This window comes from Amblyomma mixtum, chromosome 5 (genome assembly GCF_055824585.1).
Source record: "Amblyomma mixtum isolate Tamu chromosome 5, ASM5582458v1, whole genome shotgun sequence".
NCBI classification, from domain to species: Eukaryota; Metazoa; Arthropoda; class Arachnida; order Ixodida; family Ixodidae; genus Amblyomma; species Amblyomma mixtum.
Genome location: NC_143016.1, coordinates 179,735,537 through 179,750,133, shown reverse-complemented (window position 1 = coordinate 179,750,133; position 14,597 = coordinate 179,735,537). Strand labels below are relative to the sequence as shown.

At 49.4% G+C, this 14,597-nt stretch overlaps 1 protein-coding gene across 1 annotated transcript; it reads left to right on the top strand.

Moving 5' to 3' along the window:
* Positions 1–474: 474 nt before the first annotated feature.
* On the top strand, positions 475–14,031 carry LOC149344946 (uncharacterized). Its single transcript, XM_089547326.1, has 6 exons — positions 475–571; positions 8,911–9,017; positions 9,693–9,758; positions 10,074–10,148; positions 11,649–11,702; positions 13,945–14,031. The coding sequence occupies exons 1-6, from the start codon at positions 475–477 to the stop codon at positions 14,029–14,031; spliced, it is 486 nt and encodes a 161-aa protein (XP_089403452.1).
* Positions 14,032–14,597: the final 566 nt, after the last annotated feature.

The window sequence follows — 14,597 nt, the reverse complement described above, 5'->3', positions numbered from 1 at the left end:
CTGCCACTCAAAGAAAATTTATTTCCCATCTGAAAATATAAAAAAAAATCCATAGGGCTGTTGTCCCTGCGTATTCGGCAACTTATACGGAGCTACGAGGAAGATGAAAGCGATATCATCGCAGCTATGTATCATTTTAGTGTAAAGCTCTAGCTAGTCCTGCATGTCAAACAATTCATTCTAATCGCTCTTCCTTTTGATTGCTTTCGGAGACGTGTTTTCAGTATCTGCCGGAGGCAAGTTATAGTGCCCAAAAAGTATATACTTTACCCGATGTTTTGGCAGGCTCCCCAAGCGAGGCATCGCTCAATTGAGTGCTGCGATATAGAATGTACAGCAATTTGTCATCGCTTCTCTTTGGCACTTGTAGAATTTTAACTCTTTCTCAGCATGCTGGGCTATTATTCCCGTGACTCCTTTGAGTGGATGAGTTCTCGGATTTCGTTCCCGCGTCTGCAGTCAACCAAGGAAACGATGAAGGTCGCATTGCTTTTCGATCTGCTGCAAGTATGCTGTGCATTACCAAAGCTGACTGAGAAGGGAAAATTCCAGGTGTGCGAAGGAGAATACTGTAAGTAATTGGTCTACCATGCCTGAAAGAATGAAACCAAATGAAACGTTGATGAAGGTGAATGGTAGTAAGGACTTGGTAGTCAACCGCACTTCACTTTTAAACGAGTACAGCAAAAACGGTCGCCACACGACGGGGTGGCTTTGTTAATTTGGATATCCGCTGACGAGACCAATGTCCCAGGATTGAATCTCCGCCGCGCCGGCCCCGTATGTGCAATGTCAGTGCAAGTTAAAGAGCCCCAGCTGCTGAAAATAATGCTGGGCCATCCATTATGGCCCCATGTAGGCCAACACGCCTTGGTTCGAACGGGACGTTAAGCCCAACATACCACGTTGCCCAAGATTCCTTCTTCGTTTCTTTCTTCAAAACCGATGCTTATACGAAGCGAGCAAGCTAAGTAATGCCCCTTCATTGCTTTCTCCTGTGAGAAGGCGATAATGTTATAAAATCTCACACGTTCGCAGAATGTTGCTTCCCATTTATGTCAGTACATTTTCATCACCATCGGACACGTGACGTTGTCACACCAATCCCCAAAATTAATAGTAGTAGTACAAGACCTTTATTCGGCCATAATTTACAGGCCGAGCACGTCGACCGCCTGGGCGACCAGAAGTCGCTGTTATTCCTCCCCTTCAGCGCCAATCCAGTCGAGCCAGGTGGTAGTGGATAAAGAAGGTGGGGGATAGGAACCCGACTGCTGAGCAGCCGGGCAATAGAACAGGCAATGGGCCAGGTCCGCATAGATACAGGGGCAGTTGGGACAGGAAGGGTCTGATCGATAGCGATAGAGAAAGAGGCGAGACGGGGTGATAACTGCATTCGTTTGGATGTGCCGAAGAAGGCGAGCCTCCGGCACCGTGAGCGATGGATGAGGGGGGGGGGGGGGGGTAAAGGCGTTTGTCTAGGCGAAGCTCGAGGTAGACCTCTTTTATGGTCCGGCGAAGGGTGAGTCTCCCACCGTCCTCCGAGGGCTTGGGCCAGGGGATCAACGGTGCCCGGAAAAGTGTGTCGCGGGCGAGCTGATGGGCCATCTCCTTGCCGTCAATCCCTGAATGCCCAGGGACCCAGCGGAGGAAAACGATGGAAGGATGCAATGCGGAGACCGCTCGTTCGACCTCCTGTTGGAGAGAACGGGTTAGGGTGCGTTTCTGTATGTGGTGCATAGCGGCTTGTGAATCTGAATAGACTGTGTACTCTTGAAGAGAGGGAAGGAGGGCAAATGACTGAACGGCATGAGCAATGGCGAGGACCTCGAGGGACACTGCATCCGAAGGGTGTAGATACGGCCCGCTGGTGTGGGTTTCTGGAGCGGGGAGATGGGGATGGTACAGGGCGTAGCCGCAGGAACCTCGGGGAGCCACGAAGGAGGCATCCGTGTAGGCTACACCCTGGGCATCAAAGAGAGAAGAATGGTGCTGCGCGGCCGCATGACGACGGCCGGCGTGCATGACGGGGGACATGTTGGTCGGGAGGGAGAGGATACGAAGATTGGGAGCCGGGGTTGGAATAGGAGAGGTAAAAGGGGCGATGGGGATGGGCGAGATACCCGCTTGAGTCAGTAACCACTCAGCCTGACGGGTAAGGGAAAGGCGGGCAAGCTGCGAGTCACGATGGAGAGAGAGAAGAGAACGGAGAGGATGAAAGGCCTGTGGCAAAGATCTTACCGGTAGAGGTAGTGATAGGGAGGTTGAGAGCTGCCTTGTAGAGGCCCACAAGGGCAGTCTTGAGAGTGTTAAGTTGAGTCTGATTGAAGGAAATGTAGGGTGCAAAGTACAAGACCTTGTTGAGGGTCAGCGCGTGGACAACTCGGCACGCGTGAGCCTCGTGGAGACCTGAACGCCGAGTGACCACGCGCCGCAGTAGGTGAGTTACGGAGTGGCAGGGGGTGACAGCGTGGTGGAGGGCTTGCACGTTCTTGGCCGCATGCAAAGGAAAGCCAGGAACTTTGCATTGTGTGACGACAGGAATGGGAGAGCCAGAAAGGGGAGAGAGACGAAGTGATTGTGGGAGCGCTGGTATGAGGAATGACAGGTATGTAGTGAATCGACAAGTGGTTGGCGAAGAAGAAGGAACGAGCTTTATTAGCGGTTAGTAGTTTTTATAGCCTCTTGGCTAGTGACGTCACCGGGACCACTGCCGATAACAGATGGCTTGGTCGGTGGGCGTCATAAGATAAACACGGCACGTGTCAGTAGCCAGAAAGGTGGAGAGAGACGAAGTGGTTGTGTAAGCGCTGGTATGAGGAATGGTTGAGAATGAGAAGCTCGGATTTTTCAGGAGCAGGAGAGAGGCCAGCGGTGGTGCGAAAGGATTCAATGAGATCTAAGCCACGTTGCAGGGTGTCCTGTACGCGACCGGGAAAGCCCGACGAACACCACAGAGTGATGTCATCGGCGTAAAATATATGATGCAGGTCGGGAATTTCAGCTAGGTGGGAGGCGAGAGGGGCCATATTAAGATTGAAAAGGGTAGGAGAGAGAACAGCACCTTGAGGTGTGCCACGGGTGAGGTGGAGGGGGGGGGGGTCGGACAGATAGGCGCCTACTCGAAAATGAGCCACACGTTTAGGGAGAAATGAACGGATATAAGAGTACATGCGGGTGCCACAGTCTAGGGAGTCGAGTTGGGAAAGGATGTGGTCGTGACAAACACTCTCGAAGGCCTTGCGAACATCGACGGTCACAAGTGCGTGAATTTGAGTGCGGATAGGTGACAGAAAGGTGTGCTGGAGAATCAGAACCATGTCTTGTGCGCCGATGAGAGAATGGGGGAAGAACTCCCTCGCCTCGATAAATTTAGAGAGGCGAGTCAAGGCCATTCGCTCAAGGGTCTTACCAACGCACGATGTCAGGGAGATTGAGCGGAGGTTAGAGAGAGAGGGAAGTTTGCTCGACTTTGGAATCATAGAAATGAGGGAGGAGGTCCAGGAGCTTGGCAGGCAGCCGCTGTTCCAGGCCTCATTGTAGGTTTGAAGGAGGAATTCTTTGGCGCAGTCAGGAAGGTTGCGAAGTGTGGTGTATGTAATGGCATCCTCACCGGGAGCCGAGCGTGTAGCATTAGCAGCCAGAGCCGATTCGAGCACTCGGAGAGTGAAAGAGTGGTCCAGATCGGGGTTAGGTCCACCCGAGTACATCGGGTAGGAGGGTGCCAGAGGGGGAGGGAGGTAGAGAGAGGCGAGCTGATCAAAAACATCAGAGGGAGTCCCCGGAGTGAGGGCTTTAGCTACAGTGGGAGCAAGGGCAGGCTTAGTGCCAAGGAGGGATTTGAAGAGAGACCATGTGGATCACGAATGCAGAGCAGAGTCAAGACGGTCACAAAGAGCACTCCAACGAGAGTGCTGGAGTGAGGCGCAGTGGGTGACGATCTCGGCCCGCAGAGCAGTGATCCGGGAGGAGAGTTGGGCATTGTGTGGTTGGGAGCGAAAGGAGCGTTGAAGACGTTTACGGCGACGCCATAAACGGAGAAGATGAGGATCTGGGTCTGAGACTGTGTGACGAGTGCGAATGCGACGGCTACTAAACGTGAGCGCTGCAGTGATGCGCGACGTCCACTCGTCGTAGGACTGAAAGGAGTCGGCGCGAGAGTAGTGCGGAAGGCGTGCCAGTCAGTGTGAATGACCGGATGACATCGAGGAATGTGGGAAAGAGAGGTGTGAATATGGACGAGAATCACTCAGAAGAGTTTCGGCTGTCACCTGCCTGTGAAAGGAAAGTGAACCCCGAGAGAAAGTGAGGTCAGGTGTCGTGGGGCGCTGTGAGGCAGTGCCCGCTCGAGTAGGGCAGCCAGGAGTATTAAGAAGGGTGACGTGGCGTTCCTTGGCCAGACAGTGGAGGAGGCGGCCGGGTTTGAGGGTTTGAGGGTAGCCCAAGAGTGTGTGAGGGGCATTGAAGTCACCACCAAAGAGGAGATGGAAATTAGAAGGAAGAGAGTGAAGGAACTTGCCAAGGGCAGAGAATAAAGTGGAGGTGACAGGGGGATTGTAGAAAGACAAAAGGGTGAGTGAGACGCGGGAAGAACGGTGGTAATAAACCGCACCAACTAAATATTTAAGGAGGGTGGAGGGGAAGTCAATTGGCTACACGAGCACGTCACTGCGTACATAAATAGACGCAAGTGGTGGGGCCTTATTGGCATGGTAGGCGCGGTAGCCTGGGACAGTGCGGGCCATCCGAATCTCCTGGAGAAGGAGAAAATGGGGCAGGGAGGGGCGGGTGAGGAGATACTGGTGGAGGGGGGTTTGATTGTGGCGAAGATTTCGGCAGTTCCTCTGCACAATCTCGAGGTCCTCGCCAAACGCCATTATGATAGTGGAGAGGTAGAGGCTCACGATGGTACGTGTTCCTTCTTTTTTGCTGGGGGCAGTGACTCATGGACGGTTTGGAGCATAGAAGTGAAGGATTCTAATTGCTTTGATTGTGCTTGGAGGGTGGTAAGAATCTGGAGAACCTATCTCTCTAGCTGAAACAAGCGAGTGTGGTGTGCCTGTGTGGTGGTTTCGACAAGATCAGCCAAAGGGGCGACCTGGGCGGTGGAGGAGGGAGTGGTGAGCGTGGCAAGGTGCTCATTTAGCTTTGTAAGCTGGGAGGTAAGAGAGGAAGTGGTTGTCTGGAGGGTTTGGGTCAAGGCATGGATCAGCTGTTGTAGGTCGTGGGAAATGCGCTGCTGCTCTCGCTGCTGGCGTTCGAGCATAGCAAGCCGGAGGTCGAACGAGCGGCTATCATCAGTCAGGGATGGAGAGGGTGGTGTAGGTGAAGAGAGGGACGCTGGAACCGAGGATCCTTTAACTATGGCGGCATAGGAGCCTGGTGGTGACGTGATCGGAGCTGATGGAGGTTAATGATTAGAGGAGGAGGAGGAGGGGGCGGTGGGTTGAGTGGCCCGGCGCAAAGCTAGGCGTCAGAGGTACGCAGCTTTGGCACACTCGCGTTGTTTAGCAAGGAGGAGGGGGCAAGTGGGGTCGAGGGAGGGGTGGGTGTTTACCTGGCAATGAACGCACCAGGGCTGGGCACGCACATGAGCGGAAGCGTCAGCGGGTAGAGGAGCAGCACAGCGACGGCACTTGGCCGGAACGATGTGCTGGGGGATTCGTGGGCGCGGTGTCCTAGAGTGAGACAACGGGTGCAGGTGGGAGCCTTAGGTTTATGAGGACGGCACGGGAAGGCAACGCGTTTGAAATATACAAAGTGGGGGATGACGGTACCAGCGAAACTTATGAGCACCGACTGAGTGGATCCCATCATGCTAGCAGCGAGAATATCTGTTTTGAAAGATTCGAGATCATGCATGAAGTCATCAGGAGTGAAGTGGCCCCCGGCGTTATAGATGACGCCGAGGCATGAGATGGGAGGATGGGGGGTATAAGTTTTGATGGTGACAGGCTTACCATGAAGCTGAAGATGCGTGACAGAAAGTAGGAGGTGGGCGGTGAGAGGACAATGGTGTTTTTAAAAACACAAGGCTTTGGGCTGGCTTGGCCTGAAGGGTGATGTCGGCACTGGTCTTGGAGGAAAGTTGTGCAGCGGAGGCGACTGCGGCGAGTACGTTGTAGAGAGGTAGCTTGGGGGTGAGGGTTCCAGGGGGAAGCTGGATGGCAACTGTGATGAGCTCGGCGCGGGGTCGACCTTCGGAGGCAGGCTTACGGTTGGCGCCGAATGTGCTCCAGCCGATTTCCTGGGATGGAGTGTCGTCTGCGGGGACATCGTAAGGTCCATGTCTGAGTCCTCAGCCGGAGTCTCAATGTGCGACGCGGGTGCCGGGCTGGAGGTCTTGGTATCAGTGGGACCTTTGGCTGTAGTAGGTGCAGCGGCTCCAGCGGCGGCGACGAACGTAGCCGGCTGCGGCGCGTCTATGGCCCCGAAGCTCTTGGCGTCCCGTAGAGCGAGGAGTTGGCTAGGTGTGGACGCTGCACCGACGACGAACGCTGCCGGCTGCGCCGCGGCCGTCGTTCCGGTGCTCCCAGCGTCGCTGAAAGCGTTCAATGCGGCAGGAATGTGCTCGGTGGCGTGGGCGGCGTTGAACGTAGCCGTTTGAGAGACAGCTGTCGACGTGGTTGGAGCAGGCCCCGCGGTGGCGGCATCGGTGGGTCTGGGCTGCAGGGGCTTGGTCAGACGCTGCATTGCGGCAGTGCAGGCGGGGCTCGTTAGGGTTAGCGAGGCGCCGCGCCACTTCACAGTTTTGGAGACGCTTGGAGTGCCAGTTCGGCAGCGGGCCGTGATGCTGATGGTTTCCACGTGCTTCGGGAGCCTTCCTGAAGCGATGGAGTGTAAATCCAGGGGCGGGCGAGGCCCTGGACCAGGCTAGGGGCAGGTTAAAGCAGAGCACGGTAGGCAGCCAGCTAACCAGGGCGACGCCACCTAGCTGAATCCCAAAATTATGTTTTTGTCTTTGTCATGATCGTCATCAGCCTGACTACACTCATTACAGGGCAAAAGCCCCAGCCATACCCTTCCAATTAATCGTGTCATTTTCCAACTGCGGCAACCCTATCCTCTTATTTCCGTTTGTGTCTTTCGCGTGTTATAAACCAAACAATGTGACTGAATTCCTAGTTACAGAAAAGAAAACTGTGCGCGCAATATTGTCACGTTGTAGTGACGGCAGTCCAGAGGTCAGGAAGACACCGACTAGTCTTGGAAACGAAGCTCTTTATTTGGGCTGACTTGCGCCCGCAAAATAACTGAATCACTCGGCGGCGGCGTAAGCAACAAACGTGCTCGTCGGTCGTCGAACTACGAATGCCCGCCGCTCGCGGCATCGCTCAATTTAAAGCCGGCTAAGAAACTTCCAGATAGCAGGACAAGATCATCCACAGTAATCTGGAAAAACCTAGATGCAGCCTTTCATGGCTGCGATCAATCGAGATTAGTCTGGTCGCTTCTCGCGTCACGAAAAAAAATGATAACAGCCCTTTCCTGCAGCCCTGAGCGTGAACGAACAAACACTAGAATGATACGTGGCAATATATCGCCTGTTGATTTTGAGAACGCACTTTGTGAGCTATTTTAGATTGTGTATATGCTACAATAGACAATTTTCTTATTCTGCTATACGATGCAGCTGTATTTAGTGAACGTATTTTTCTGCCCTCCCTGCCTGGACCCAAATGAGGATCAGCAGTATTCTGAACATAAATAAATAAATAATGAACTTTTGGGCACCGTGCATAAAGTTTCCAACCTACAAGAGCGCTAATAATAAGGTATGGCGAATAAAAAAGACTTAACTGTTAGACAAGCCATTATAATTAATAACGTTTCAGGGACTAGACAAACACAACCACAGTATGTTTTTTCTTTATGATGACAACGTCTGTCATCGCGCCAGCATGAAAACACAAGAGGTGATGGAGAAATCCGAGTGTTCAGTGCTTCCTTCTGTACCTCGCATTCCTAGGTTAGCAGGGTGACATTCACATTTTTCCAAGCCACTAAAGTATCAGCTGAGCAGGCGAAAATTTGAAAAGGAGATCGTCATTCGTTGAACGAAAAGTTTGCTACCTGTAAAAACAATCTCGTACAAGGGCCCATTGCATACCTCTCTTTCTCGTGGGCTCAAAGCCGCACCGCGGGCGGAGAATACGATGAAAAACAATTCATGCCCGGAGATATGTCTTAGCACGCCTGGAGAACTTCGTGAGTTTGTAATATAGCTGCGCGATAAAAAAAAAATTCAGGTGCATTACATTCCGGGCCCCCGTGGTAAACACTTGGAAGAACAGAGCGATGTAGCTATATGGGGCCACATTAAATAATATTTTCCCGTTATAGCTGTTTTAAGACACAGCACACGCCTCTTTATACAGTGCATACCACTTGAAGCGAATGAACACTTTTCTAAACATTTTATGATGATGAAGCAGTAATACTATTTTATAACACTGAAGTACCGAAATATAGACAGTTTGGTCCTGAAGGAAAATTCTCCACTGTGTACATAAATTATGAGAGGAGAACGAGCCTTCATGTGTATTTTATTTTGTTGTGAAGGGGCACTTGTATTGCTTTCACCAAGCACTGCTCATTAGGAAAGCACTTCCTACGCCAGACCTTTTCGCCTTTGAGCGCCAAAGCGCATTGTTTCTAACACATGATAATTGACATGTAGTCATCGGGCTACAATTATTTTGCAATATAATGTGCAGACGAACAACGAGGTTTCCGACCAATAGTAATATCTAGACCCCCCCAACAATACCATGTATGGCCATGTTGGCATAAGCCATTGTGTATTTTGCACTTCATTTCAAGCAGCAAGTGTGACAGTCGCAAAGAGTTTCAATGCATCATAAGTGTCCGAATTTTATTATTGCCTTAAGTTAATTTTCTTTTTTTCAGCCGTTATTACTGCAGGGAAAGCAGCAAAGTGCGGATCTCGTATCCTGCAGCATTGTATGGGCTACACTGTGATGCGTTACGGCCTGCCAACCAGCGTGTGTCAAAGGGTATTGATTTTGATGGGGGCCAGTGCTTCCCACCTTTTGTTTCCTCCTAAACAAGAATATAATGAGCCAGATTACGTCACTCGAAAAAAAAATTGCCTCTAACAATCTGAGCCTTGTTTAGTCACAGTGCCCTGATAATTTTTTTTTAAATTCATGCAGTGTTCTAGGGGTATAATTTTATGCTCATTTAAATAAAATTTCGAGAGTGCGAAACTCTGCACAATTTGTCTTATCTCATAGGCATGCTTCGAATGCCCAGATTCACGCTGTGCGCGTAAAGTTCTCGTTCTCTTTTTTGAAAGAAAAACAAAAGGACCATTTCCATTCCATCCCTACCAGTAAGCGTTCGTTTGCCTTTTCGTTTGATCATCAGTTATTACCACCTTAAGATATTCACTTAGAGGATAAGTGAACAGAATATTTACCGTCCGAAAGGGTTACTACAAAACGATTATTTACAAGAAGGGACTTACTGAAAAGAAAAAAAGAGGGATTTTCTGTAACACAGGCTTGCGCGCTGAAACTCACGCAGATATCATTTTAATGTTTCCCCTTCCTCTTTACTGTTATATATTTTTACAATTACTTGTGTAATAGTGCCATGGACAAACCTAAATTCTTCAGAAATTTGTTCACGCAATTAATCCCTAGTGGCGCTTCTGCGTTGCATTGCAGGGTTTCAAAACGATATGCGCATACATACGTTTCTGCTTTCAAAAGTACAGAGACCTTAAATCGAAGGTAAGTGACTGATTTTTATTCTACGCCGGTTAGCATCCGCTGTTTCTGGGCGCAGCGGCAGATATTTGTGCGCGAGCTACCCAGCTTCCTTGAAGGAGTCACTGAAACGTTATGTGTGAACAGCATAATTTTTCTTTCGCGCGTTCAACTGACAGTGGACACATACAGTTTCCTTATACTCTACATACTCTTTTGTCCCCGGTGCCGGTGGCGAAATGCTACCCAGGTTGGCCTGCCCTAGACGGGCAGTCGCATATGCCCGTCTTCCTTCGCGCGGAGGATCTTTGGCTATCTACATAGTCTTCATTTTTGCAGGACAGAAGGCAATATGAGGCAACAATGACCGAATGCGTTGTGAAGAACACCATCATGGCACTCAGCCGTTTCATTGCAAGTAGTCCAGTGTTGACTCTTACTGCTAGAGCGCGGAGAGCGTTGTGATGACTAAACGAAAGCCAGTCCTTTTAGATAAGCTCGACCACCGCAAAAAACCGAATAATGTTCATTTCAGCTACCATAACAAATGCGCCCAAGAACGCTCAATCCTTAGCAGTGTTCCAATAGCGACTGCCTCCAATGCTTGTCAAGTAGAGCAAGAAGATGAAGTTGCAATCAATCCATCATGGAACTTTGGCCTGAGCTTAACTTTTATTGGAATTTTTTTGTGTAGTCGTGCTAAAAACGAAATCTGAACGCAGATGCAACGAGAAAGCTGTTTTATCTACTCATGTGCTCGTATCCTGCCTGCCCCATATTCGTAAAACTTACTGCCAGCGAGGCAACATGTGCATATTAAACCAAACCTGCCTGAAACGGCAGCAAAACAGTTGCACTTCCGCTGCACTTTTGGCCGCAGGTGGTTCGCGCGTCTATTACTGTTCTCGGTATTGGGGTCACCATGTCGCGCTTGCGTGTGGCCTGTCTGGGAAGGACGGGAGAAGACGCTGGAGTACTCGTTCTATGAGTACGGCGCTTCAGTGCGGTAGCAGTACCAGCGGCACCTGCCGAAAGTGCCGCCGTTGTCTGTGTGAAGCCTCATTGATTGAAGTCTTCATCCTCCAAAAGCACCAGCCAGATTGCCTACCCAACGTCCTTCCAAGCCAACTGGCCACCTAGCCACTGCCACCCTCGATCGACCTCCCCACCCCGCCCACCTTCACTCTTCAGAAGCGCTCTATACAGCCCCCCCCCCCTCCCCTATCATGGAAATAAAAGGGCTGATATTTGAGCGTCATGCAAAGAACGTGTAGAATAGAGTGAGTGGCCAACCGTAAATTCCATGTCATGCGCTTAGCACTTGCAGCATAAATGGCCTAGTGTTGCTTTCAGAAGCGCCTCGCGCAGTAGTATTTTTTCACTGTTGTCAATTGTTTTCCTCACGGCTTCCTATACTTTCAAGATACTATGCTGCTATACCCTGAGAATAGATCATTCTCTTTGACCTCGGAAGAAGTGGAGGGGCAAGCACCCTGGTAAAAAGTGGTTACACATGTTGAAATATGTTTTTGATACTGCCAGAACGCGTATTACGAAGTTCGCCTCAATGTTTGTACACACATTTGACACGTGCGGAGTCAACACGCGCCAGGCTGGTCAATAGTTCCTAGGCCAGAGGGTTTTTATTGAGGCATTACTTTCGGGCACTCTATCAATCTCTGTGAGAAATCTATGAAGCCAACAAGTCGTTAAAAAGTGAAAGTAATGCTCCTCCAAGCCAGTGCAAATAGATTTAACTTTGGCGGTGTAGTAAATGATCGCTAGATGGCCTAGAAGCAGAACCTATGGCCTGGGATCTTCTGGAGAGCCGTGTACATAATTGTATTCACAGCTCTGCGGTATATTTTACTAGACATGAATATTTATATTATATGAACGCTTCCTTTTATTCAGGGTTATGAAGCGAAGGACCTTCAGGATGCAACCGGTTTTCTCATTGACGGAAGGGTAAGCCATGTTTCTGCCATTCTGAAACACAGGGCACGTTTTCTGGGCCTAGCTGCACACAAAAAAGCGAATCAGATGAAGAGAACCATAGCCAACAAGTGAAGCCTATCGCGATCAAGGCATAACGTTTCCGCTCTGGATGGTTGCTCTACGGATAGGAAATTTGATCAAAACGGTCTTCTTTCTGAAGAAGAGCGAACCATCAGAATTGTTCCTGCCAAAAATAGGAATAAGTGGTCCCATTTTACATGTGAGTCAAGCTCTGTATTCCATAAGACATCCATTAAAAGGCCAAGTAGAATCGGAGGCACATATCGAGTACGTTCACCTGCCCGGTATAATGACCTCCGTATGCGCACGGTTATGCATACTAGCTAGATTAGTGAAAAAATTTAAGGGGATACTTAAGCTCCTCCTTAAGGGTATGACAGCATAGAATAATGGGTTAAATCCCATATATGCAGAAGGTCATCCCTTTCTTTAGATTATTAGATCCCTGGGAGCACTCATGCCACCCCCCCCCCGCCCCCCCCCCCCCCCCCAGGCGCAGTCGTGCGCCACTCCCCTGCAATGGCAGGTGCTCCCAACGGTGGGCCTTGTGCGGGCAAGGTTGCTCTTCCTGAGTGAAAAATCATTAAAACTGCCCACCTGTCACGGTGGGCAGTTTGGTGAGTGTCGTAAATTGTTTGGCAGGCTACTATAATTGATTTTAACATTGTGAATACTTCTACTAAAGAATATAGCATTGCGGCTCTTTGCAGTACCAAAACATTAAATCGGAGGGGTGAGAAAACAAAGAGAAACAGAGAAGGATGATGGGCCGCGTGAGATAAGCCTGAAATAATTTTGATGCGGTTTGTATCACTACAAAACCATGACCACATAACCATGACTGCACAAAACCACCATTGGTATGTGCCATTGCTTCAGAGGCAACGACAAGAGTAGGAAACGTAGTTGGTCCTGTGTAATGTTAAAAAAACTGGAGTGGACACATAAGCTCCTGCTTAAGGGTATGATGCGATAGCTTTGATGGGTTGGTGGCCACACTTGCGGGATTGGCCATTCTCTAGGAGTCCTCATACCATTCCTGGCGCAGTGGATCAGCGGTTAAGGGATCCGCCAGTGCCCTGCGATGGCAGGTGCTGCTACTTCTGCAGCTTGTGAGACCTAAGTTGCTCTTCCAGAGCGACCAATGATTAATATGACTGCCAACTGCCATTATGTCACATTGTCACGACGCCGCAAGGTCACGTCACCTAGGCTGCCTACCTATGCCCATCTAGGCTGCTTTTTCCGGTGATTTCTCACGACAACGCTGGATTTTCAGCTGAAGGGGAGACTGGGCGCCGTCGCGATAAAGGAATATAGCGCAATGTTGATAGAACCCATATAAAGAACAAGTGCTACATTTCATGCCCCCTCTCCCTCTTGCGTACCTGTGTCCTACAAGCCCGCAAAAAGAGAACAGTTCAGAAGGGTTCCTGTTAGCCCCCTTTTCCCTTACAGTGCGAACTCAAAGTAAGGGGTAGGTTGCTTTTCGAAACATGAACCTGAACAAACCTCTGTAGGCCTATTCTCCTAACAACCTTAATAAACATTCGCTGTGGCTTAGCTTGGTTAAGCCCGGTAATTGCGAAAGCAATATCCGTACCTACGCCATGGTTCAGCTGGTAGTGTAGCTGGTGGTGGTGCTTGTGGTTAGACTTGTGGTGATGCATCGCTTATACATTCCAATCCAATCCAATCTAATCTAATCTAATGTAATCTGATTTGATCTAATCCAATTCAATCCAATCCAATCAAATCGAATCTAATTTAATCCAATCCAATCTAATCTAAGGCCGCCGGTGGTGGCACGCCACTACTCGCAGACGGCGCGAGATGGTCGCCCAGCTCTTCGGCGTGACGTCACACGGAGGTCATGCGAAAGGTCATTTCATATGCATGCCGTCGCACGGCAAAGGCTTGAAAGTGCAAGCAGTAAAGCTTTCGCTTTAAAAGAGACCCATCTTCGCTCGGGCAGTAAACTTCTGCTTCTTCCCTATGTCTTTCTGAAGCCTGTTGCAGTTTTGGCAACATCATATCATGGCAATATCATGACGAAATACGTATTTAAAGCGGTGAAGGACTCTTTTTCTTCAGTGAGACCGATTATGCACTGTGTGATAGGTTATGAAGCCATTCTAGCTTCTGGCTGATTCTTTGCATTTTGTACCTTTTTGCAATCGCCTCCTAACAGCAATGCCTCTTGGACAACAACCTGATTCCTGACTCGATCGACGTCGCACTTCAGTGTGTTAGATGGCTGCGTACAGCTGTGTTTTAAAATCACTGCTACTGGAATGGGGCTATACCAGAATTGATATTTCGGTGAGTCGTGCATACTGAAGACAATACGCCAAACCGTTTTCTTTTCGTTTTTGCTTTGTTCAATTCAGTTCATCTGAAAAAAAGACTGGACGTTCTACACGGCTAAACGTTGCAGCCAGCAACTTGACTAGGCCCTGCAGTCATTTACAAGGCACCTGAAGACGTTGGTTTCAGCCTAGGGTAACAAAATAATTAACAATGTGTAGAAAAAGGTACGAGGAAATATATACCTGCTAGAAGACCTATCGTGAAAATCGCTACTTCTCATTTCACAAATCTTAAAAGTATAATCGTAACGGCTTTGGCGGCTTAAAGAGTACCTTTATTTGGTTACTTTATTAACTTACAAAGATTTTTATTTAGTGAGACACGTATATTCTGTTTCAATGAATGCAGTTGGCACTGAGTGTGAAAATATGGACAAACCAGGGTTCAGAAATGCGAGCTAAAAAAGGTGTCCCTTAAGGTTGCAGCATTGCCATCTGACGAAGGAAACTTTGACTGTCCTGCTGCGCAGAATGG

Bases quoted from the DNA above. Each gene is read 5' to 3' on its own strand.
- LOC149344946 (XM_089547326.1), top strand. From the start codon at position 475: ATGAAGGTCGCATTGCTTTTCGATCTGCTGCAAGTATGCTGTGCATTA. The intron at 9,018-9,692 runs GTATTGATTTTG...GTTGCATTGCAG, and splicing joins CAACCAGCGTGTGTCAAAGG to GGTTTCAAAACGATATGCGC. The intron at 11,703-13,944 runs GTAAGCCATGTT...GCCTCCTAACAG, and splicing joins GTTTTCTCATTGACGGAAGG to CAATGCCTCTTGGACAACAA.